Below are 22,732 nucleotides of genomic sequence, written 5' to 3'. Positions count from 1 at the left end.
AGCTGTAGACTAAGAGGGAAGAGGATCTTGCAAAGCAAGATGCTAGCAAAATCCTGCCCTCCCCCAAAGGCTATCCAACTCAGATGAACCCCACCAGCTTACCTTCAGGGGTCCTAAATAAATCCTGTTTCCAACTCATTCACTCACCCACCCAACCATCTACTTATCCAGCAAGAGTCAATATTATAGGGAGAAAATGTTTCTGTTTCTTGCTCCTGTTCTGAAAATAATTGCTCTTACAAGATCATGCTTCAGAATTATCCTCAAGTTCTAGGTCGTGCAAGCCTCAATAAAGATACATGGGGAAAGGATGGTAGGGTATATAAAATGGTAACAATTAGTGTCTCTTAAGTGGTTTCTTCCACTCTCTTTTTCCCTCCTTCTTGCATTTCAAACTTTTTAAAATATTTCTGAAATGAAATTGTATTGCTTACATAATTTCATTATTCAGATTCTATATGCACCAAGCAACATTTTAGGACTTACTGTGGTTTCCCAAGTCAATTTACTACAAAAGAAAAGATAAGTGAATTATCCAGAATACATTTTTAATAATGGTATCCAGCTATGCAAGTGTATTCATTCTCTTCTGGGTCTCAGATATGATCAGATCTCAGTGATAAATCCACTCACAAAGCATCAATCAGGCAACCAGCCTCTTCTTGGCCCAACTTGATGGCATCATCGTAAGACCTAAAGAATAAGAGTGCTTACAATAGCCTTGCTGTGACTGCCACATTTGCAGCCCATCCATGGAGCAATTTCTCATTAGCAGCTAAATAAAAGCCAGTGCATTTGCTGTCCTCCACGTGAGGAGGTGGTCTCCTGATGCAATCAGCAACTGTCCACACTGAACATGAAAGGGATTTACCTTCCCTAGAAGCAGTAACAATAAACCGTGTTCCAGCTGGTGCTGGGGGGGGGGTGCATAAGAATCATTTTCTGAGACGGAAATAAAAGCAGAAATTACTAGACCTTAGAAACAGTTTAAACTTAGATCTTAATGTTTTGAATAGGATCAAAGGATCTTGGTATAATACAGTTGCTTTTTGTGAAGTCCTTTGTCACACAGGTATGGTGGTTCACCAGTATGTCATTTGAAAGTATTTTAAACTTCTATACCCAGAGTGCCTTTAAAAGGTAAAGAATAAAATTATGAAAGGACATTTTTGCTTCTTAGATGTGGCACTGAAATGACCCAACACCATACCATGTATATACATAACTCATACATACTGTAAATCTGGTATGCTTCCTAGAGAAAGGGGCTATTATTCAGAAACAAACTAACATTGATCATTCATCCCTGAGATTTACACATTAGTTCCAGTAGTCCCTTTTCAGCAACCCTGGACTACAGAACATAAGTAGACAAAAGCAGCAACTGAAAGAACCAGAAAAGAACAACCTCATGTGTATCCCATCTTTCCTTCAGGACACCAAGTGTTCTTCCTGGCAAGGCTGCAGTTGTGCAGGCTACATATGACCATGTGGTAAGCATTCTGTGAATCATGCATCCTGCATGTTCTACATGTTCAAGCACAGGCAGAGGACACAGATACTGAGTGAGAAAACTCAAATGAAAGCATAAATTAGAGCTGATTCCAAATAACAGAAATAAGTTTAACTTAAAGGGTCTTGGAACTTCCATGCTGGGCAGTGGTGGGCTCTGGACCAGTTTGTCCATTTCTTGCTGAAATACAACCTTTCCAGAGAGAATTTCTTAGTGCCAAGTGAGCATAATTCTAAACATAACACTAAGCGTTGGCTGGGAAATAAACACTGTGGTGATAAATCCCATAAGAAAATAGTAAAAGTGTCTCTGCCTAGATAACAGCAGCACACACCAGTGTTCCCAGAAAGGCAACCGTAAATGTAAATCTGCCTGCTTTGAAGAAGGGGGCAGTGACAAATTCACTCTCCAGCCACTCTGAAAGTTCCAGGCCAGTGCACCTGTCCTCAGACATGGCTCTCTCACGGGGGTGTTGGCCAAACGGGGTTCTTAAAGTGTAGACTGGGGAAAGTGCAAACTTTTCTTTAGAGGTTTACAGAAAGAAAGAAAAAAAAAAAAAAGACTGGCTTATTGAGGGCCGGCTTTGTTGTTCTTTACAATAACAAGAGGATTTGGATGCACACTTGGGTTTATGAAGTATAAATCCTGCTTAAATCTATAGACGTCAAGAAGACCTGTGATGGTTCTTTAGAGAAGAAAGCAGCTCCCGAGTCAAACTGCACTGAGCAATGTTCTTTGTTGTTGCAAGATATTGATAAAGCTCCAGGTCTCCAACAAGAGGAATCAAGAAGAGGAAACTCATTTCAAATCATAGCTCAGGTAGGCATCTGAACCGAAATAAGATGAAAAGTCATTAATTTTTTTTTCTATTAAGCTACCACCAAGCACAAGTGAAGTGGCTGTCTCCTTTTCTTATTTCAACCTGAAATCTGTTAAGGGCACAAGCCAAGACTCTTTTTCCAAATCTTCAGAGGACTGCACAAAATTGTCTTTTTCCTTTTGCTTTAACAAAAACAGTAAAGTTTGAACAATGCTGTCACTTGACATGGTAATTAATACAGAGAGAATAATGAGTGGCCACAGGTATCCCTTTCTTGTCTCAAACATCACTGAAGCCAGGAAGTCAGTGTCTACATCACTGCTAGAAAAATAACTCTTCTGATGGACAGGTACCTTATACCTGTCAGGACTCAGTAACAAAATATCCCAAATTAAGTTCTAAACAATCTTCCAAATCTTCTTGGACAAAAAGGAGTTGCAGAGGCAAATGCTTCCATGGGAAAATTCTCACATTTCCATGAGCAGAACGAACCTTTTGCCAAACCAGTTAACTTTCTGTAACACAGCACAAACCTAACACCAGGGACTGTTAAAAGGTAACTGTCCTCATTAGGGTTTCTATTGCTGCAATGAAACACCATAACAACAACAACAACAAGAAAAGCAAGTTGGAGAGGAAAGGGTTTATTTGGCTTATATTTCCACATCATAGTCCAACACTGAAGAAAGTCAGGACAGGAACTCAGACAGAGCAAGAACCCAAAGGCAAGAGTTGATGTAGAGGCCAAGGGGGTTGGGGGAGACCGCACCCGGGCTTGCTTCTCATAGCTTGCTCAGCCTACTTTCTTATAGAACCCAGGACCACCAGCCCAGGGCTGTCTCCACCCACAATGAGCTTAACCTTCCCCCATCAATCACTAATTTTAAAATGCCCTGTACAATTGCCTACAGCCTGATCTCATGGAGGCATTTTCTCAATAGAAGTTCCCTCCTCTCCCATGACTTCAGCTTGTGTTAAGTTGATATAAAACAGAGCACAGTGATGCTCTGACTCAAGTCCAAACCAGAGCCATCCTGAATAACCAACTAGAGAGTTCATCATCATCATCATCATCGTGACTGTATCACCTCATATAACACACCATAACAAAAATATTAGGATACTTCAGATAACATAGTATCATCTGCTTACACAAGACCTGGCTTTCCTTTTAAGCCAAGAGAGCCAAGACCATTTGACCAGGAGATGGTATCAAAGCATGAAGGCCAATGGCAAGCATGCTGCCTCCTTGCATCTCCAGTATCTCTCCAAACAAAATCCAAGCTGCTTGACTTCTTGCTGCCTTCTCCCTGTGCTAATGTTCCCCCACACCTCTGACCACCGCTTACCAACTCCTGGAGCTCATATACTTCAGTTCCCTGTAAATTCTGCCGCCCATATATTTGTTTTTAATTGGGAGCCTTAATGTGGACTTTCCCATATAATCAGTCATTAGATACAATTACTCCTTTATGAGTAGAATTATTATGCTATCAAGTTTATTAATTCTTTGGGAAAATATAGTTGCATTATATTGGAGTTGAAATTCCTTCTTCCAATAGCTCTGCTCCAAGCTTTCTTTAATGTCCCAATCTTGCCTTTGATAGATTTGATTCACCATGTTCTTCCCTTCATTTGTACACTCTGGGTAGAAGGAAGCAGCAACTTGATCTCTGATGTGAGTTCTCCTCTCAGGATCTCCTCAGAAGGGGTAAACCCCCCTTGTGAAGTAGCAGGTCTAGGGAATAGTGATTTCATACTTTTCAGCAAGTGTGAGTTCAGACCACAAAAGCCAAAAATCACAGCAAGCCAGCTACAAGGGACTGAGAGGAACCAAAGAAAGGCTCATCCAAGCAAACTGGCAGTGAACCTAGGCCATATGACCATCACCAGAGACCAATGGTAAACTAACATCAACAAATCCTTCAAACTTTCAAGAAAAACATACAATCTAGGTCTGTATGTGAATTTTCTGTTTTTGAAAATTGACAGCCAAAATAGGAAATGATTTTAAACATCATGTCGGCCAGACAAAACACACCTGCCAACCAGCTCCAAGCCTCAGACCATGAGCTAGAATCTAACCTCTTTTCTACAACCCAGTAGTGATTGACTCGGTTTCAAAAGAGAACATCATGAGGAGACTTTTTCTAAATTTTTATTATTCTACCCACAGGCTAGAAGAAATGATTAAGAGTCTGTGGAGAACATTTTCATTTGCCTAGAGGTTTTTTCTTTCTATTGCATCACAGGCAAATTTATCTGTCATGCAAGATTGTCTATACAAATATTAGCTATATGGCAGTAAGCCATCATTATTAGCATATGTCTGTGTGTGGCCTTACAAACATCATTTAACCTCCTCTGAGCCTCAGTTTCTCCATATAAAACAGGACTATAAAAACACAGGGACTATTTCTGACATGAACTCAATGGCAGGCTCTTTGACCTCCCCACCTCCCAAGGGAGGAGCAGCCCTGCTAGGCCACAGAGGAGGACTTTGCAGCCAGTCCTGAAGATACCTGATAAAACAGGGTCAGATGAAAGGGGAGGAGGTCCTCCCCAATCAGTGGACTTAGAAAGGGGCAGGGAGAAGATGAGGGAGGGAGAGAGGGTTTGGGAGGGAATGAGGGAGAGGGATACAGCTGGGATACAGAGTTAATAAAATGTAACTAATAATAAAAATTAAAAAAACACACTCTTTGGAGGAACTTAACTATTAACACTTACTTCTGGGTTGACAGTGTGCCAGAATTAATGATGTGTTTCCAGAGACTAAACCAAGGGAAGGAGTAAATGTTTATTTTTATAATGAGGACACCTAAAAATTGCTAGCTTGGGCAATGAAAAAGGTGTATGTCACCAACAAAGCCATATGGCTATCATACACCCTAAAATGATCACCTTAAAGGGGTATTTTCATCCTGCGGTTATCAAAACAAAACAGAAAGCCACCGAAGTACAACTACCCATCAGCTCATGAGACAGTGTCTTACTTAGGGTTTCCATTGCTACAATGAAACACTAGGACTAAAGCAAATAATGGAGGAAAAGGTTTATTTGCTTACACTTCCACACCATAGTCCATCACTGAAGAAAGTCAGGACAGGAATTCAGCAGGGCAGGAACCTGGAGGCAGGACCTGATGCAGAGGCCATGGAGGGGTGCTACTTATTGGCTTGCTCCCCATGGTTTGCTCAGCCTGCTTTCTTATAGAACCCAGGACCACCAGCCCAGGGATTGCACCACCCACAATGGGTTTGGCCCTCCCACACCGATCACTGATTAAGAAAATGCCCTACAGCCAGATCTTATGGAGGCATTTTCTCAATTGAAGTTCCCTTCTTTAGATAACTCTAGTTTGTGTCGAGTTCACATAGAACTAGCCATCACAAACAGCTTAACACACTCAGAGACATTTGAGGATGAAGCAGCCCTTAGGGTCAAATGTTGAGAGGCTGTATGAGATTAAGACAAATAAGGCTCTGCTGGTCACAGATGTTTCCAGAACTAGATTAGAGCCCAAACCTAGAATGTAGAAAGTTGAAGATTGGGTGGGACCAAGAAGAGATCATGGGCTCAAGAATTTCTGGAAGAAAAGATACAAAATGTGAATATGATCTGAGAGGAAGTGAAAGCCAGGAAGATGCATGTTTTTTGGTGAGTCATGCCGGTAAGTATCTCCCAGCTGATGAGAAGACTCTTGGAGAGAAAAGGTGGTGACTGAGAAGTACTGAAACAGCCAGAGCAAGCACCAAGTCCTTAAAGGAAACAAGGAGATCCACAGTGTAAGAAGAGCTACCTGCCTTTGATAGATGGAGGGTCCTCTCTTACTTCTTAATGGAAAGATTGGGGGGGGGGAGAAGCACCGCTGCATGATTCATGTTTGCCAGGGGAAGAGTATGGCTTTGACATTCTCAGTCAAGTACAAAGCTAGGCAGTAAGGCATGCAGTAAAACTAGGAAGGTGGGGGGGGGGAAGTAGGAAAGTAGGACCCTCACTGAGGCAACCTTGCTAGTCCACCAGAACAGAGAGGAGATTAAGGAAGTTAAACATATTTACATGGGAACAGTAGCAATTATGGTCCAGCCAAGAGGGAGGGGAAGGAAAAAGATGAATAGTGACTAGATAGTAGAGTGCGTGTTTGGAAAGCCTGGTCGACTCTGGAAAATTGCTGCATTCGGTTATGCTGAAACATGCTGTCTAGCACAGTGGCTCTCAACCTTTCTAACGTTGTGATCCTTTAATACAGTTTCTCATGCTATGGTGACCCCCAACCATAAAGTTGTTTTTGTTGCTACTTCACAGCTGTAATTTTGCTACTGTTATGAGTCATAATGTAAATATTTTTTGGAAATAGAGGGTTGCAAAAGGGGTCATGACCCATAGGTTGAGAACCATTGATGTTGGAGATTGGGCACCCACTATAAAAGAAAAGAGTATTAAAAGTCAATTGTTGTGATTGGTGGAATATTTGGATGATGACCTAGATGGGTAAGATGAAAAGTCATTAGGACAGAGAAATCTAAGGACATTGTGTTAGCATCCAGAGTAGAGGCATTAAGAGGAGTACAGAAACGCTTTCCACGCCAACCAGCAAGGCCTTTGGAGCCCAGGAGGTGAACAGATAGGTGAGTTCAATTCAAAGGACTGGTGGATATGGCTGGGTGGTCTAACTTTCACTAAACTGATACTTTTCCAAAAAAAAAAAAAAAAGAAAGAAAAGAAAAGAAAAAAGGGCTTCTATATTTGATATTCATGAAGCCTTGGGTTCACTCCTTAGTAATAAAAACAAATTATATTAGGCCAGGTATGGTGGTGACTATGTCTGTAATGCCAGCACGCATGTACCCAGAGGATAGCCTGGGTACAGAGTGAGGAGAGTGAGAAGAACGCAAGCAGTATTTTGCAGAGCAAAGATGGCAGCTACACACAATCCTTGGCCTAAGAGTATGGTGGTATTTAGCAAGAACAATGCTGCCATTCAAGAGGGCTAAACTGAAGCCTGGCCTCAATTAACACAAGGAAGGAGTACATTAGTACAACCTCAGAGCAGAGGTTGAGGACATCAGGAGGCAGGTTGATCACAGGCAAGAAATCCAAGAAGAGAGGAGAAAGGAGGGAAGAAGATGGAATGTGGGAAAGCCCAGTTCAGTTGCTGACTGGACTAAGCTATTAAGATTTTTTTTTTTTTTGGTTTTTGAAATAAGTATTTATTATTATAGGAACTTAGCTAAGGACTGACTATTCACCTAAAACATAATCACTAGTTCAGTTTCTGAGGACTAAAACAGTCTCCTACATGTACGAGGTCTATGTATTGCCAGTGGAACATGCCCCTGTGATGATTCTTTTTTTTATTTTATTTTATTTTTTTCTTATCTGTTAAATTTTATTAACTCTGTATCCCAGCTGTATCCCGCTCCCTCATTCCCTCCCAATCCCACCCTCCCTTCCTCATCTCCACCCTGCCCCTTTCCAAGTCCACTGATAGGGGGGGACCTCTTCCCCATTCATCCGATCCTGTTTTATCAGGTATCTTCAGGACTGGCTGCAAAGCTCTCCTCTGTGGCCTAACAGGACTGCTCCTCCCTTGGGGGGTGGGGAGGTCAAAGAGCCAGCCATTGAGTTCCTGTTAGAAATAGTTCCTTGTTCCCCTCACTATGGGAAACCAATTGGTTACTGAGCTACCATAGGCTACATCCGAGCAGAGGTTCTAGGTTATATTCATACATGGTCCTTGGTTGAATGTCAGTCTCAGAAAAGACCCTGTGCCCAGATATATTTGGTCCTTGTGGAGCTCCTATCCTTTCCCCATCATATACTAACTCCCCTTCTTTCATATGATTCCCTGTACTCTGCCGAAGGTTTGGTCATGAGTCTTTGTATCTGCTTTGAAAACACTGCTAGTTAGAGTCTTTCAGATGCCCTCAGGATACTCCTGTCATACGTTCAATGCACATAGCTATTAACAAGATTAACCAAAGAGGCTCAGCAAGCCATGTTTTCCTCTGGGAATCCAAGCACAATGACCTTGGAAGCTAGGGGGTCTGTAAATGGGAGCCTCTCTTGGAAGACAACCAATGTGGCCCTCCAGCCTGCCTGAGCATTAAAAATTGGGCTTTCAAAAGACCCTGATGCACACACCACATCCAGGCCAATGAAATTCATTTACCAAGAGAGAGGTGGACATTAATATTACGAAAACTCCCCAGGTGACTGGCCAGTGCAGCTAGGATGGAGAATGTGAAGTCTCCTCCCAGAGCTGCAGGGGTGTGGCTGGTCACCCAGCTCCTGAAAGTCTGGCTGGGGCAGTGTTGCTGCTTACTGTTACCCTTGAGTTCCCTGGCAAGAGCACAGCACAGTGAGGGGAGCAGCTGTCTCTGTGAACGCTGTAGATGTGAGCAGTGTTAGTTTGGAGCCAGAAGGAGGAGTTCCTGGCATTCTGTCTCAAATGAAGTGTAAAAAAGACTAATCACTACAGTGAGAGAGACAGAACTGACACTATACACTTTAATGGCCACTCAATCTTTTAATGTCTATTTAAGGAGCATAATGGAAGGCCTCCTAATCCAGGGGCAATTCTTGACCATATATCCAGATAGCAGGGAAGAGGTCTCTGTGATGCTTATTCTCCATTCGTATGAACAATCAAAAAGGTCTCTCAAATTCCCAAACTACCAATTAGAAATAGGATGATTTTTTTATTTGCTGGAATTTCTTGAACATTTACTATGTACAAGACACTGTCTGTGCAAACATCACACATAGCATCCCATAATCCTCAAAGTTCTATGAGGTAGGTAGTAAGTACAATTATGGTCCTCACTTTGCAAATTAGAATTCAAAGGCTGAAAAAGTTAATGTTCCTCGACGTAGATCAAATAGCTATAATTGGAATAGTACAAAGTCAAATTAAGAAATAATCCCGATCTAGGCATATGGTAGAAGATGTCTGCAATCACAGTAATCAGTGACTGGAAAGCATGAAGTTTGAGGCTAGCCTGGACTACATAAGGAGAACTGGGAGAGAAGGAAAGAGAGAAGAGGAGGAGAGGAAAGAAGAGAAGAGAAGAGACAGGAGGGAAGAGGAGAAGGGAAGGGAGGTGACAGGAAAGAGAAGAAGAAAGGACAGAAGGGGAGAAGAGGTTCCCGTGTTCATTGAAGTATTATTCCCAGTCAATCAATAGAAGTCTCCCTGGAGGAACAGGTGAACAGCATACAGTAAGACATGATATATATACATGAGATACTCTTAAGGAGAGAATTTCTACGTTTGTAACTGCATGGACGAACTGGGGAATGTCACACTAATTGCTATAAGCTAGACACAGAAGGAAAAATACTAAATAAACTCCTTTATACACAAAACATAAAAGCTTGAACTCTAGGAAGCTGAGAGTAGACTGGTGGTTTAACAAGGGCTGTGGGGCACCGGGAAAGAAAAGGGGAGATGCTGACCACAGGGTACCAAGTCTCAGCCAGGACAAAGAATTTGTCTGAGATCTGTTGTACAGCAGAGAACACCAATAAAAAAATTGTATTTCAATTTTTTAATTAAAAAGGTTTTTAAATGAACCTCCACTCTAAAATCTCATCCTATACATAAATTAGCTCCAAATCTATAAATATAAATATAAAAGCCAAAGGCATAATAACTTCTAAACCAAAATACAGACAAAAGAAATTCATTACTGTCATGGAGTAGGCAGAAATGGCTTAAGACAGGACAATGAAAGTAAAAGCCACATAAGAAAAATGAAGATACATCAGACCTTATTAAAATAGAAATGCTCTGTTCCTCAAACACAGTGTTGAGAAAATGGAAAGGTGAGCCACCAGCTGAGTGAAAAAGCTGTTCCACACACACTCGACAAAGCATGTGCACCAGCCTGCGAGAGGAAATTTCACGGCCTAGTAAGAAGATAAAAACGGGCTTAAGGTTTGAAGGCATTTCAAAAACTACGACTTAGGAATGACCAAGCTGACAGTAACAGATGCTTAATGCTCTTAGTCATCAGGAAATAAATGGCATGGAGGCATCATTGTTGATGGAATAGAAAGGCTTAAAAACACTGGCAGTGCACAGTATTGACAAGGATGTGGGCCATACACATTGTTGGTAGTATGGTACGTTGATACAATCCAGGCAACACTTTGACAATGTCTCAAGTAAAATGCACGCTTTCATGCAGATCCAGGAATTCCGGTGGTGTCTATCTACATAATGACTCATACATGAATCTTTGTAGCAACTTCCTTCATACAAGCTAAGGTCCAGAATCAACTAGAGCTCCCAGCAACAACTCAAATAAACAAATTGCATTATTTATATATAAAATATAATATTACTTTGTAGTAAGAGCAAGTGAATGGTTGGTGTATGCGTGCATATACAACCATTTAGCTGACCTCAAATGCACTGTGCTATAAAGACCCAAGTCCAAAAGAATATGTTGTGAGTGCTTCCTTTGTGTGACACTGTAGAAAAGATAAAACCAATTTATGAGTATGAAAAAAGTCCTTCTTCTGGCCTCTGCAGGCACCAGGTGTACAAGCAGTGCACAGACATTCATGTAGGTGAAACATCCATGAATATAAAATCAGAAGTGTGCAACATTAGCATTTCAAGCACAGTGTTCAAAATATTTACCAATTTCATCTGAGCCCTCACCAGTCAGGACAAATGGCCGGCATGAGCAACCACTACAGCCCCCGGTGATGCGGAGGGGGTCCGTATTGGTAGCCTTTTTCTCCTTTTTGCTTATCCTTACTTTCTAATTTTCTGCTACAATTGGGTGCTTTAAAATAAGAGGGAAATCTATTTTTAATTATAAAAAAGAAGAATGGTACCCTGTTGATACGACATTTCCTACTGTTATAAAATTCTAATGGATCTCAAAACCCTAATGGAACCTTTGAATAATAGATATAAGGAATGGTGTACTAAAACAGCACTGAATTAGGAGTTAAAAATGGATAATGCTATAAAAATATTTTCCATCTAATACAAAGAGAGTGATGAGATACATATTAAGTTATTTTACAATTTTAATATTTAAAAACACCCTCCCTCTGCTCCCATAGCAGCTAGGTGGCCGTGTAAGTGACGATACCTCACAAAGAAGGAGTACCCTGATTTTCAAATTGTCCTGCCTAGGAAATGCCATTCCACTCAAAATTTACCACATGGTATTTTCCTCTGAGAATCTTGGCCTAGGCTTTGTTCAAACTCTGAGCTAGTCCGAAAATCAAATGAGAATTATCAACCCTGGGTGAGCACTCCCAGCAGAATTCCTGCCATGAGCAGGGGAATTGCCGCCATCTCTTCCTAGCATAGCCAATGCCCTCTCGATGGTGATCATAGCTGAGCCAGTCTTCAGAAGCAAGCACAATAAAAACCAGCTAGAAGAGTAGTTGCTGAGAAGAGGCGATCAGCAAAGACAGTCAAGTAGTCTCCATTAGCAGGTCTCCCTATTAACAGAGAAAGCATCCCATCTCCATCTTCCCAGTTGGAAGTTGATGGATAGTTTCATGACAGGACTCCTCTCTCAAGCTCAGAAAACCCCAGGCGTAAAATTACCCGGCTGTGCCATCTCCTCACGTTGCTTTACAATGCAGAGCAGATTTGTGGTTTTAAGAGCACCAAGCCCACTGTGAGCTCACAGTTATTGTTAATGCTTTGGAAAGCTCAGCGTCTTTTAACAGTCCATCTTTGTGCCATGGCTATGGTGGAAATACGAGCACCTAAATAAATATTGCTTGCAATACCAGGACTCTACTGTTTCCAGACTCCACTCGCTGCTCCACGTGACCGTCATCTATTGGAGCTGCGTGTAGCTTGCAGAGCCCTCTTCTGTCCTGGATCACAGCACCCTTGTTGCCAGTGCAGGCTGACCACCCAAAAAGCAGAGGGCCGAGGGCAGCAGGGATCTCACTGGGACTTTCCCTATGGTGACTGAATAAGAACAGAAAATTCCAACTAATAAAGATGAAAGGTCACCTTATCCTCAGATTGTTTTTATGTTTACTTTTGTGTGTAAATTTATGACACAGCACTACTTTATATCATACTTTCCTTCCTCCCAGACTTTAATAATAATACATAGAAAAAGGTGCTCTTCATAAGGCACACAAAGTAGCATTTTACAAGATACTCAGTTACAAGTTTCATTACTCAATCATCTTCATCCCGACATTTGAATGCCATCACCCTGTATGTGCATGTTAGAATCACCTTTGAGTTGATAAGAATTACGTAGCAACTTCTCCTCTCCAACTCCAAAACATTAGTTATCTCTTATAGCATATATCTGTATGTGTATATAAATATACATATTGCATGCACTTGGCCTGACAGTGCCCTAAGCTTATATGATTGAACTCATCCATCGTTCAAAACAAGTCATTGTCAGGAGTCAGACTGTGAACCCAGAAGCTATCTCCAGTCTTTGCCATCGTGGGATGGATCGAGAGGTTCATCGCACATGAGCCTCTTATAGAGCCGTCACAAGAACTCAATGAACTTGGTCTAGCTGCTCTTCAGAAAATGTCTCTTCATGGATGGGAAGCCCTAAGGGATGGATTTGCCTACACAACATGTTGTTGTGAGGGAAAATACCATCAGCAACTTTTCAGAAGCGGAAATGCCATCTTTCAGCTTTGATTTTTTTTTTTAAAGTACTGGGTTTAACTAGTCCTGAACACCCCAGGCAAGGGCTCCACCACTGAGCTATCTCCAGTCTATTCTTGTGCAGATTCAGAGAGGCTTTGTAATCTTTCTGGCTCTGCCTTCCTGCAGGCATTACAGGCACACAGCATCTTACCAAACTCTACTGATTCTACTGATTTGTACAGACATTTGTTTGCTTTGAATCAAGGTCTCCAGGCTCAAATGCTACTGGCTTTGTAGTCAAGGTTGGCCTTGAATTCCTGATCCTCCTCTCTTTTTACCACTGGGATTAAGGCATGCACCACTCATATCCAGCTCCCACCTTGATTCTCTGGATGTAAAATGCTCTAGGTAACTTCTCCAGGAGACATGCCCATTTTCTATATTTACGTAATGTGCTCAAATATATTAGGAGCACACCTCACCACAGCCTCACCACAGCCTCACCACAGCCTCACCACAGCCTTACCATGGACACTAAGATGGCCTTCTACCTGTGGCATTGCTTCGCTGGTTCAGGTGAGAGAGAACAATAGGGTGACAGCGCTTAACCCGTGCCCCCTTGATCTCCTAACCACTTCCACCTCCAGCATCAGCACCTGCCGTCTCCTTGTCCAAGGGCTGCCACCGAGTGCCAAGGCCTGCGTTGCCTACAGGCAAAGAGAACCAGAAGGGTCCCTCCAGAACAGCCCTTGGCTGGTAACTAACAGTATAAAGATATCAACACCCAAGCCCCCTCGTTCTTCATGGAAAAACTCTGAGTGGCGACCACAGTGTCCTGAGAGCTCTGCTGCAAGTCCAGCCAAACTCTCCCATCATGCACCTGGATTTTCCATGGCCTGCTTCCCCTTCTGTCTCCCTTACCTGCTTTGGTGGAGTAAATTACTTTCCTGGACTTCTCTGGTATTGGTCAGCTTCTGGGCAACCACACCTAAGCAACAGAACCAGCCTTGATAGACTGAGGGGCCACAACGAGTCCAGAGAATTTCATTAAGTCTTATTTTCCTGTACAGTCAGGACAAACATCTGGGGTGATTAACACCCTTGCTTTTGACAACGGGAATCGTGGTCGCTGAACACAAGTGGAAGGCTCTAATGTTTCGCTCACATTGTTCTCTGACCATTGCTGAGATCCTTGCTCCTCAATAATTTAAAAAACTGTGGAAATCAAGTTATTGTAAGAGAGATGACCACAATGCTGCTGAATGAACACGTAACGAAGTAACTGAGAACTGATGCCCACATAATTTTGGCTTCCACAGAAAGAAAGTAATATGGATTTTGTGGCTCAAAATGCTGTCTGGCGCCTGAGAGCCAAACATCATGGTGCTAAACAACTCCACTGTAAGGCACGAGGCCTCCGAAACCCAGCAGCCCTTCCTTTCATTTCACAGTCTTGCATCCTTCGACTCAACTCCTTACGTTAAACATTTCTCACAGCCATTTTAAACTTTAATGGCCTGCTCTACCAAAGCAAAGATCAAAATCTTTACAAAGATTTTTTTTTTTTATGATGAAGTATTTATTGGCATTTCTCTGCAGAACAGATTTTCCTACCCCAGGCCTGAAATGATGTCCCACAAGGAAATCACTCTCAATATACACTTTTTGAAATCCCAGTAGTATGTCCTGTTTTCTCATTTCACCCAATGACTTGTTAATGAGGAATAATTAAAATAGATTTTTTGCTAGTAAGATGTGATGGCATGCTTTGCATGTTTTTACATATAAAATAATTTTTGCATACAAAAACCTTCAAGTGCTCAAGTATCTAAAATAGAGAAATTAATACCCAAAGCTTCATCCACCCCAAGTTTCTAAACCCTGTTGCATTTCAAGTCAGTCACTGCGATTCTAACAAAAAAATCGATTTTACGCCAAGGGCCAGCCTAGTTAAATTAGAGCTACAATTACATGCCAATGTCCGTGTGCTTCGGGTATGACATCATCACTCTTGTATGCAGGACACTGCTAGTTGTCCATCCCTTCCCACTCTGGAAAGCTGGACACCAGCTTCTTTTATATATCTGTGATTTGAGGGATTTGAAGATGATCCTCCATGATGTTCCAGAGCAAATTTCCTGAGCTGTTGAGCTTGAGCCAGCTAGCAGCTTCCTGTTACAGGTTCACCTTAGACGGCTGGTTGAGGGGAAATCCACCCCCGGTAAACCGAGGGCCAGAATGCCGGGGCTCTGAGAACATAGTGTTCATGGGTCTCTTGTCCTTGTTTCTGTAAGAGAAAGAACATGATTTGCTTCCCAATATCCCGTTCCTCTCCTGAGCTACACGTTCTGTTCTGTAAGTGTAGAGTAAGCCAGCCACTGAAAACAACTGATTAAAGCCTCCAGCTGGAGGCAAGGTGCTTGTGGAAACCTAGTTAGGTGTTTTTCTGACAGCATCTACAATTACGGGGAGATGATTAGATATGGACTGTGTGCTGCTGCTGGTGGTCCAGATATGGACACAGGACCTCGTTGCAGCTCAGACGCTGGCTTTGGTGCCGCCAGACTTGCCTTCCTGTTTTAAAAACATTTGTTTAGATCTAAAGATCAGTCAGAAGAGCCTTCCTCTTGGCTCAGATATTATGACTAATTAGTCAGTTATCACCTGGTACATTCCCAAAGTCTCATGAAGTTAGAAATATTTACCGCATGTAAAGTGTCTTTATTAAACTTGCACATCTATAAAATACAAACTTTCCTATAACTCTAGAAATTACTAGAAACAGTCTAAGATACAGGAAAATCTGGGAAATGAAAAAGATGGTATTTTTGGTAATAGATAAAAGGAATTCTTCCTAAAACAAATCTACAATATATTTTATATAGATCCCTTTTATACACACCCCTGCTCACACATACATATACCCTCATGCATACCTCACACATAAATAGATGTACACACACATGCAAACATACCTGCGCACACCCATACACCTGCTCATACACACAGGTACACACACACACACACACACACACACACAATACACACGTGTGCGCACACACACAGGCACACTCACACACATCCCTTTCCTGAAGATGTAGCATACAACCTACCTATTTTGAATTATAAAAGACAAAAATTAAGCGGACTCTAAGACCAAGGTCAATTAGCAAACTCTTAGTCACTACAAGGCCAATGACACAGGATGGATCTTGGAAGAATGAATCCTGATTTGGGGGGAAGAACCTGATCCTGCAAACTACAAACCAGCATAAAAAGTGAAGCCTGGAGGAATCAGACGGAGGGATACGGGTGGAACCCCAAAGGGTGACAAAAAGTGTGTCTGAGAAAAATAAAAGAAGCCAGAAGGCAAGAAAGACAGGAGTTGCTGTTTTCTGAAGGGCTTATAGAAAGAACATCCACGGGGAAGGCTGAGTTCTTCCGTTTGGAAAGAACCTGTAGAGCATTGGTTAATCGTCTCAGCAGCTCTTAGCAGAACAGATTTCATCATGTGAAAACCCAGCCTCCACGAACAGGACAACAGCTCCAGCTTTGAGGAGATCCAGCAAACAGGCTTCCTTCTCGTACTTTGGCAGCTTGTCCGGCCCTGACTGGAGTTGGATGCTCGCAGCCCTCACTCCCCTTCCCTGCACTCCCTCGCCTTAAATAACCTGAATTTTCCTTTCTGAAGGAACTTAAGCTTAATGCTTCTGGCTTGGTCTAAGCTGACTAATGGGAATCCTGTCTCCTCTGCATTATCTGTTTAATGTATTTATAGACCATTATAATGACTCCCTACAGCCTTCTTCTTCCTAGTCTAAACCATCTCAGCACTTTTGTTCTTGCCTTTGCATATTTTCTTCAGCACCTTCATCTTTTTTGCTGTGTTCCCATGAACTCTTCTCCCTGTCTCCTGGCTTATGAATACCTCAGCTGAAAGGAGCCTCCAGTGCGACCAAACCCAGGTCAGAGGGCTGAGAGGGAGGACAAGAAGAAGACAGGAAAGACAAGCCTGAGGAGTCACTCCCTGGCGAAGCCTCTGCGTCAAACAGAAAGGTTCTGCGGTGAGCCACCAACTGCGTGTGGCCAACAGCCTAAGTGCAGCCAGTGCAACCGAGGCACAGAGCTTTCAGGCTGATTCCAATGTGCTTAAATTCAAAGGGCCATATCACACACACACATGCATACATGTAACACACACACAGGCACATACATGTGCACATACACACAGGCACACACACACATGAACATACATGCACATACACTCAAACATAAATAACACCCTAAATAAATAAATAGATACATAAATAAATAAATATAACTTTAAATTTCGTTTTTAAAGAGAAGGTTAGGGCAAGCCACGAGCTACAGTAACAAGTGGCTTGGTTCTAGAGCGATGGGTCGCCATTTCACCAAGCTAGCTGTTTGGGACTGTGTAAACCACAGCACTGATCTGCAAGGAGGCCTGAACACTTAGAGGTAAACGGTATGATCAACTGTCACAGAAAGAAAGCACCAAAGTGTGGCCAGGCTATCATCTTTAAAAGTAGGCCTTACGCTTTGCTTATTGTTACAAAATGGTGACAGCGTGCCCGCAGCCTACAAATTAAAATATTCCGAAGGTCAATCTCAAACGGCTCCAAGAAACTTTCTTTTTTCATTTAAAAAAGTGTGTGTCTGTATACATGGGAGGGAGAGCAGTGATTTCAAGAATCATTTATTGTTCAGAATGTGAAGTCCCAAAAGCTTGAAGCTCCTGGAGTTCAACACCTCCTCCATGAGAAACCAGCCATACTGGTATGTTAGCAGCACAGCCTCAAGATGCCAGAGCTGATGGGGCCCTATGCTCGCTCTCCCTGAGGTCCACCATAACCCTAGTGCTTCCAATTTGTGAGTCCTTTACTTCAGGTCCTCTCTCTCTCTAATATGACTGAAAACTACCCGGAAAGCTTGAAGTTGCAGATTTCTGAGGCTGAGCCCAGGGATCAGGAAATGGAACCTGGGAACCTGCATGTTTAATCAACCTCACTACAGAGTCAGGTAGTCACAAGAGCTACATGTTAAGACAGACTTCTCTAAATCATGGCAGTTTTTCACTCCACCACAGAGCTGCCATCTCAGTGTAGACCAGAGGAACATTCTGATTTACAAGAAGGGCAGATTTTTACTGGCAAATGAATTTGCATCCAGTTATTTTATATGCTGTTTGTTGCTAACAGATTGTAGGCAGATGCACTCAAACCATATTTCATCCTGTCCCTGAGATGTCCATGCAGATGAAAATACCAAATATGACTTTCAACCCGTAATGGGAGTCACTGTAAAATTAGCTGGATTAGTTTTGGCAAGGCCACACAATCAGTCCTAGTTTTAAACTTCCTGAGTCAACTGGGCTCCTGCCCTAGTCCCTGGGCAAAGGGAAATGACAACAAAGCAAAAAGAGCATTTGCTTCCCAGCATTCAGACATGGAAAAATCCCAAAATGTCTACCTCAGCATTTGCAACTTTATCTCCTAGAAGAGGAGCTGAGGCCAGCACCCCACCACAGATACATTAGTCAGTTGCCAAACGTGGACGCTGAGAGAAAGGCATGTCTAAAATATTGACAGGGTTCCCACTCACAGCCTCTGCACTGTGAGAGGTTATGGTCTCACCAGGCCCTACCCCTTCTGCAAAAGTACTCATGGTTTTCATTTCAGATACGCGCCAGCCTGGGGAAGGGTGGTTATCAAGCCTCATCTGCAATTATAACCTGGTTGTTGGCAAGCTGTGAGGACAGTGTGTGGCAGGGAACCTCCCTCATGTCCATCTGCTCTGTGCTCAGTCCATCAGTGAGCAGGTGTTGGTGGATTACTGTTAAGTTCCTAAGTGAGGAGCGATCGACATCAGACAGGACATCAATTCTCATGTGTTATGAACTTCTGGTTAGTTGTTCCATGACTCAGTTTACCCCATTGAGATTGGCAGCTGAGAAATTCGTTGAACATTTTTTTTTTTCTTTTTGACACCAGGTCTCATGGTATAGCCCTGGCTAACCCAGAATTCCATGTGGACCAGGCTGGTCTTGGACTCACAGATATCTGCTTGCCTTTGACTCCTGGGTGCTGGGATCAAAGGTAAGCTTCCTCAAATCTTTCACAATCAGATAGCAGGCATAAGGAGGTTAGAACATCTGACTGAGCCTTACTTCAGAATGAGCTCTTTACGCTTCTGAGCCAGGTACTTCTTCTTTATCGTCACCAGTTCATTGCCAAGTCTCTCGATCTCGTACTTGTACTCCTGGCTCTGTGATTCGTACATATTCAGCTCTGATGACAGAACCTGACGTAGCAAGAGAAGCGGATCAGTGAAGGATGCACAAGGAGAGGGCACCTTCTGAGACATTTGTTTTAGCCTGCCACCATTCCTCCCAGGGGCTAGCGGCACAGACCATTGTCCGGGTTAATAGCTCAACAGCTTGCTTCCACAGGCTCAGGGCCCACACCTAGGTGTTAATCTGGCTGAGGACTAGTGACTCATAATCCAGTGACAAACATAAATGAAATATCACGCCGTACTTAAAAGGAGAGCCAGCAGCAACATTCAGATGGGCTCAGATGAACAAGGTAGTGTGTTTCAGGGAATATTATGAGTGGGGACAGGAATACTCCCAGACACACAGTTGAAAAGAGCTCTTAGCCTTTTAAAATACATAAAATACATTTTTTAAAGCAAGAGAAAATACCACTAGGGAGTGAGATTCTGAGGATTACAGTAAGAGCCCTTCTGAAAGCATTTCGCCACCACCACTAACTCGGCTTTCACAGTTTGTGTATGCCAGGGTGGTGGTCCTGCTAAATGTCTATCGCCCCTTTCATTGCACTCCCCAGGACTATTCTCTCTGTATCTCAGCAGTGGGACACTTTAGCTCTAAAAAACAGGGAGCTTGTGCCTCAGAGATCTTAATGCAGGAGAGAGACTGAGATGAGAAGCCTGACCGCCCCCCCCCTCCATGGCTGGGTCCAATGAGCGCCAAGCGATATGCACTTCACAAGAGCAAGAATTTACTCATCCAAACAGGGCATAAAGAACGCCAGTGCTGAGGTGTGCTCCCTGCCAAACTCCAGGCAAGGAGAGGCAGCCAATTGTTCTAAGGGGAGGGGCCATGTGCCTGCTGTCTGGAAGCCAGTCATAAAAGAGAGATCATCCTTTTACCATCTTTTGTCTGTTTCTGAACTCTCTCCTCCCAATTGTTGTGAATATGATTATGGCCATGCTGTCTGCACCGAGGAACATGATGTTCGTGTTGAAAGAAAACCCGTCTCAGTGGTTTGATTCTTAGGAACAAAGACCATGTTTTGAGAATCCAGATAATGGCTTCGCTCTGTGGGACTTGCTCAGAATATCTCCCATCCCTCTGCTGCAAGGTGTCGCATTTTATTCTGAGCAGAAGACAAGGGTTTCCTGAGGTAAAGGATTGCTGTAAAGTAACGCCCCTAGGGGAGCCATTGAGGACTATCCAGAGCCAACTGTGGAGAAGACAAAGGAGGTGTGTACTTTTCTAATTTATGCTCACCCTCAGAAAATAGGAAGAAAACATTTTTTGGCTTGAAGTATTCAATTGTTTCAAGAAACAAAAGTAATCAAGACTGTGTGCCTTTTGCAAAAATCCCAGTTATGTCTCTGGGTCCTCAAATGAAATGAGCACTCACGGTGATTTGAAAATTAATGCTCTGATTAGATCGGCTTCATCTGTCCTTCTTACCCGCCTTGTTTATGAAAAGATTAATAGGGTGGAATCTAGTTTATCCCAAATAGAAGGTAAGGATTATCACCCTTGTTGGGCAGCGTAAGTGCCAAAAGTCAGCTGACCTGAGAACTCCATGGATGTGCGTGAGCTTTTGTGCTTCTTTGGTGTTCTGAGAACACTGGCTGCTTACTCAGAAGATAAAGCTAAAAATACAGTCTGAAAATATATAGTTTTTGAGACAACTTCCAAGAGGCACACAGAATAATAAAATACTCCATGTCTCGAGCTAAGGCTCTGGTGTCACTTGGAAGGGAATTATGCCAACACATTTTTACTTGGTTTTCTCTCACTTTTGTGATAAGTGGACATGATGCCAGACCTTAGGGACAGGTTGGTACTTTACATGTGCTTATTATGGGTGGCAAGGAATAGCAGAAAGCTTCTTTGGTGTGGTAATGGACTTTGCCCTGGCAATGGTGTTTAACGTTCTCTTCCACCATCTGAGCTGCCTGAACAGTTCTGTGACCGTCCATGCAAACCCTTCCTCCATCACAATGCTTCCTTCCTTCCTCAGCTCCTTCCTTGGCTTTCACCTTCCTCCTTTTGGCCTCTAAGAGTCTAATCAACTCTGGGGAAATCTGCTCTGTTGTGGTCTGACTCACTGAGCAGCCCAGGAGTGCCCTCTTACTTTCAGTTGCTTGGTCTTCTCGCGCAGCGTGTGGCGGTAGATCTGCAGCTGCTCTGCCGCCTCAGGGCCAGGCTGCCGGGCCAAGATGTGCTTCAGTTCCACGTACAGCTTCTCCTTTTCCTGGGGGAAAGCAGAATCAGGAGTAGAAATGAAACAGCCCGCCCAAACTTGCGCCACATCCCAATGGTGCCGGAGCCTCCCTGCACTGTAGCTAGAATGTGCCCAGAACTTGGGGTCAAGTGGCAATGAAAAAAAAAAACAAAAACAAAACGCACGATGAAGATTCTCTCTGTCTGGACATATGATCCCAGGGCAATGATGAAGGATCCAGTGACTATTATCAGAAGGGGGGAAGGCTTGCACAAGCATCATTTGAATCTTCTCTAAACATGAGCAGATGCTTCCCCCATACGGAGAGAGAAGAGACTGTAGGCTAAAATTCCATGGCGGAGCAGGGTGTGGCTTTAAGAGTCCACATGTTTTCTGAAGGAGTTACCTCGAAACAATGAATTTAGGGGACAAGTCAGGAAAAAGAGAGGAAAGCCTGCGTCATAGGGGGAGTCTGAGCTATTGGGAGCCACATCTTTCACGGAGTTGCGATGCAGGAAAGAGCATGCCTGGGCTGTCTTCAGAGGGAGAGAGAAGCAGAAGCAACTTGCAGCTGAAGGAACTCAGACAGAAGACAGGGACAGCTGCATCTCAAGAACCTTAGGAGAAACGCGGGTAGATGTGAGGATGTTAGTGGAGAGGAATCCATGGGCTTCGGCAAATGATTAGACAAGTGTGGAAGGCAGGAACCCCATGACCCAATGACTTTTGAGTCTCTGCTGTCGGCCCCTGTAGGGGGAAGGGAAGGACATACTTACTGATGGAGGAAGCAAAGCTGGATGAGGAGTAGATGTCCCAATGGCTAATAAGAAGATGGAGGTCAAGGTCATACTGAGCCTGGGCCACAGGACATATATCTGGGAACTGAAAATGTAGTCCAGAATCAGGAAGCCAAAGTACAAAGTACAAGCTAGACCAGAGCACCCAGCTCTCTGCAATAATTAGGACGCAAGGGATAGCTACAGAACAGAGAGAGGAGGGGAAAAAAAACCTAAAAAAAACTAAGCAAATCAAAGCAGACGCCTTAGAAACAAAAGAGACAGTATGAGTAGCCATCAAATGAGATAAAGAGAAGAAACTAGAGAACCCCCAGCAAAGCTGATTGCTGACCTCACTCAGGCTGGTTGCAGTGACATATGGAAATCAAAAATAACACATATGGAAGAAAGCACCTCAACATGAGGATGTGGGAAGAAAGGAGATCAGAAAATGGCATGAGGGATGGATTAAAAAGCCCAGGAAAATGGGGACAGGCATAT

The 22,732-nt window shown here is 43.1% G+C and overlaps 1 protein-coding gene across 1 annotated transcript in view; it reads right to left on the bottom strand.

Annotated features, from left to right (window-relative positions):
• Cfap58 (cilia and flagella associated protein 58) overlaps positions 1-22,732 on the bottom strand; it is a 108,453-nt gene that overhangs the window by 3,427 nt on the left and 82,294 nt on the right. The window contains exons 16-19 of the mRNA XM_055591752.1: positions 21,366-21,485; positions 19,136-19,269; positions 15,136-15,235; positions 13,581-13,655 (exon numbers count right to left, since the gene is read on the bottom strand). Coding sequence (XP_055447727.1) covers positions 13,581-13,655; positions 15,136-15,235; positions 19,136-19,269; positions 21,366-21,485 — 429 coding nt within the window. The remainder of the gene's footprint in view (positions 1-13,580; positions 13,656-15,135; positions 15,236-19,135; positions 19,270-21,365; positions 21,486-22,732) is intronic.

This window comes from Psammomys obesus, unplaced genomic scaffold (genome assembly GCF_907164565.1).
Source record: "Psammomys obesus unplaced genomic scaffold, mPsaObe1.curated_primary_1811, whole genome shotgun sequence".
Classification (NCBI taxonomy): Eukaryota; Metazoa; Chordata; class Mammalia; order Rodentia; family Muridae; genus Psammomys; species Psammomys obesus.
The sequence above is the reverse complement of the archived record's forward strand: the minus strand, read 5'-3'. Positions and strand labels throughout refer to the sequence as shown.